The 3,260-nt window shown below is 45.2% G+C and overlaps 2 protein-coding genes across 6 annotated transcripts in view; one reads left to right on the top strand and one right to left on the bottom strand.

Annotated features, from left to right (window-relative positions):
• Positions 1-3,260, top strand: part of LOC116842134 (ATPase family AAA domain-containing protein 1-B-like) — a 188,467-nt gene that overhangs the window by 5,264 nt on the left and 179,943 nt on the right.
• LOC116842132 (synaptic vesicle glycoprotein 2B-like) overlaps positions 1-3,260 on the bottom strand; it is a 16,880-nt gene that overhangs the window by 2,164 nt on the left and 11,456 nt on the right. For all 5 annotated transcript variants that reach the window (XM_032810883.1, XM_032810879.1, XM_032810881.1 and 2 more), the window contains 4 exons: positions 1,953-2,119; positions 1,672-1,849; positions 626-743; positions 121-280 (listed from right to left, as the gene is read on the bottom strand). In XM_032810883.1, the coding sequence (XP_032666774.1) occupies positions 121-280; positions 626-743; positions 1,672-1,849; positions 1,953-2,119 (623 nt within the window). The remainder of the gene's footprint in view (positions 1-120; positions 281-625; positions 744-1,671; positions 1,850-1,952; positions 2,120-3,260) is intronic.

Raw genomic sequence — 3,260 nt, 5'->3', positions numbered from 1 at the left:
GCTCTTCCGATCTGAGAGAGAGAGAGAGAGAGAGAGAGAGAGAGAGAGAGAGAGAGAGATAGAGAAAGAACGGATACGGTCGCGCATCAAAGAGACGCGCTTATATTCACGTGGCATTACCTTAATGGGACGGGAATAACGTCGACATTCACCGCGGTAACGACATTACCCGCTATTCTTGTCGTCACGATAACCGCCGCCGCCAGCGTCAGCATGTACGGCGGAGACTGCGCCCAATTTATTCCGAAACTGCTTGCCACCGATATCAGGAAGGCCGTGACTGCAACAATGGTGTTGTACCCGTTAATTTACGGATTGCTCTCCAGGGGTGGGGTCGCGAAAACAACGCTTAACCACTTCTGCGCCGCGTATAACGGGAATATATAGGGTGTCCCCTAACGCGCGGCCTTAATTTTGATGACGGATTCCCCAATGAATTCAAGGTCTGATTTTTTGTCTCGGCGGAAAACACCGCGATGTTTGTTTGTGTCTGGATGTGTTGCGAGTGTCACACATACACACACATGTCGAGTGGTAAGAATCATTGCGTTTTGTAGGGAACGGAGACACGCGCAGTCGTGGTTTTCGCGAAATAGTTATGCCGTGAACGAGACGGGTATCTTACGCATTATGATTTGCTTGCGAAGCTTGGTGTTCATTATAAATCCAGCGAGGAACGAGAACACGACTGCCGATGTCGCGATAATAGTGGAATTTTGATAAATCACGGGATTGATCGTCCACTGAAAATGCATCAGAGCGTCGTAATTATTACGTGAATTTCATTTACGACAGAATAGTTAACGAAGGCCGCCATTTGCGGCTGATTGACGGTCGATCCAATTAAATCGGCATCGTTAATTAAAAACGTTACGTTCTTAAATGAACGGCTAACAATCGCGCGCGCATTTCATAAATCCATTGCCTTTTTCTTTTTTATTTTAATATTCCTGAGTCGAAATTTTAATCCTACTTTCCACTTCAATATTCCATTTAACGCCCACCACTTTATCAATACTATGTCAACCTCTTTTGATTCCATTTTACCTACTATTAACTCTGCCTAGAGGGCCTCTTTAGAACTTACAAGTGACATATTGTGAATTTTCTGTTATTTAGATTTGCATTAGTAGCTGTCGTCTGAAATTTGTCTCGTATGAAATATTTGCAGAGAGATTTCTATTTAAAATTAGATTTAAAATTTTTAATTAAATTATATGATATATGTGATGTTATATTTGTGAGCGCGATTCAATTCTCATTTAATTCCGAATTGAAATTGAATCGAGACGAGTTTGTAGCAATAATTATTAATATCCCTCTTAGAGAGTTCGAACTGAATTCTTTTTTCTCAATTGAAACATACGATATTTGCGATATTATATTTACAATTATAACTAAAATTCTTACTTCTAACTCTAAATTTAAATCTGAATATCTCATTTGAGACGAGTTCCAAGTAATACCTGTTAATACGCGTCTTACAAACGCAAAGTAGGACTTCAGTTTCTATTTATGTGAAATGGCACACTGATTCTTCAGAATATACAGACGCTGGGAAGTTCAGATCGAAAGTAGGGTCAAAATTTCGACTCGGGTTCATTACGTCTCGTTCGCGTCCCACGATGAGGAACGCGAAATTGGCGTTAGTCTCGCGCAAGTTTGACCGACCTCGAAGCACGCTTCGTCGAAGTTCGAGCAGTTCAGGTAACGTCGACCCGGTAAAGCCGCGCGCCGGTCCAGCATCTCGCACATGGTCGGCTGCCTCGTGTCCGGCGTCCAGTTATCCGCGTCGAAGTTGTTGAGGATGATGAACATGTGTGGCACCCACAGCCTCATCGTGTGAAATCTATGCAGTCGAAGGGCCCGTCATCGCATCAACCCTCGGTCCGGCAGACCGATTTCTCCCGATTCGCGATTAGTGTCGCGTCGTCTGCGCGACGCCAACTTACCCGAGCATACTTCCAAATTGGAGGAAACTTACGAAGCAGAAGGCGGGCAGGTAGGGCGTCGACATTAGTAGCTTCGTGTTGTACAACGAGACGCGCATCCTCTCGAGACTCGCCTCGAGCACGGGACGCGTCAATTTCGTCCTTTGCGGCACGAGCAGCGCTTTTATCTGCAACGAGAGAGCGAAGGCGACGATGAAAGGTTCCTTTACCTACCAACTTGTCCGGTGAATTATGCGTTCGATTTGCGGCTATATGCTATCTAAATGTAGCACACGTGCCCGGACCATATTGTGGAGCATGAAAGCGGGCACTTCGTGTACTACACGAGACGGACAAATTTATCAAGCGTATCTCTTCGTTATCGGGTGCGCGAAAAAGAGATTTGTCGCTCGAAGACGTTTATTGTAAGAAAGGGGAAAAAGAATCGTATTTTCAAATGGACACGTGGGGACATCAATCGAATAACGCGAGGCTGAAGCAATATTTCGTGCAACACGGAAATTCATGAGTAGAGTTCCATTTAAGGGGAGGAATGGGTAAAGATTATAGAATAAATTCGGTTTAATAAGTAAGATATAAAGAGCATAAAAGTATAAAAGCAGAGAGTTCCGTTTCGGCTGAGAAATAAGGAAAAATTATTAGACAAATTTTAATGAATGAGCTGTATGAAAATATGTGTTAGACCAAGGCAATCTTGATGTGTGCGTCTTTGCGTTCGAACACTAAAAAATTTAGCAACCAACACCTTACGTTCGGCTCTGATTCGGCAAGTACTCGTGTTATTTGGGAAAAAGAAAAGGAAGCACAAGAAAGACGCGAAGTTCGCTCGAGAATGCGGTAACGGCTCCGCCACTGCCTTCATTCGCCTGGAAAATGCGATTTGCGCCTTCCTCTGCTTCCGTTTCCGCTTTCCCTCCCCCCACTCTCTCTCTCTCTCTCATTCTCTCGCCTCCATCTTTCTCTCGGTTGGACGTGCCGTAAATAAAACGTGTCGTTTGTATCTAGCGGAGGCGCTATGAAGTCGCGGAGGATATCTCCCGGCCATTTGTTAAAGCCCGAAACAACGAGCCCGCTCGATAAGCGCGCCCGGTAAAAAGATAATAACGCCCGAATAATGCAATATCGTTGTTGCCCGGCCTGGGAGCCCGGGAGAATGAGGAGTATGGACTCTTTCCCTCTCTTTCTCTCTCTTTTCCTTTCTGCCGCTCGTTCGAGAGGTCCCTCTCCAATAAATAGCGCCGAATGAACGGGGCCGTCGTGCGCGCGGATTTACCACGACGATCAGTTCCGCGGCCGCTATCAATCATT

This window comes from Odontomachus brunneus, unplaced genomic scaffold (assembly GCF_010583005.1).
Source record: "Odontomachus brunneus isolate Ranch 3 - 2012 unplaced genomic scaffold, Obru_v1 Obru_scaffold_021, whole genome shotgun sequence".
In the NCBI taxonomy this organism is placed as follows: Eukaryota; Metazoa; Arthropoda; class Insecta; order Hymenoptera; family Formicidae; genus Odontomachus; species Odontomachus brunneus.
This window is presented reverse-complemented; position numbering and strand designations above follow the sequence as displayed.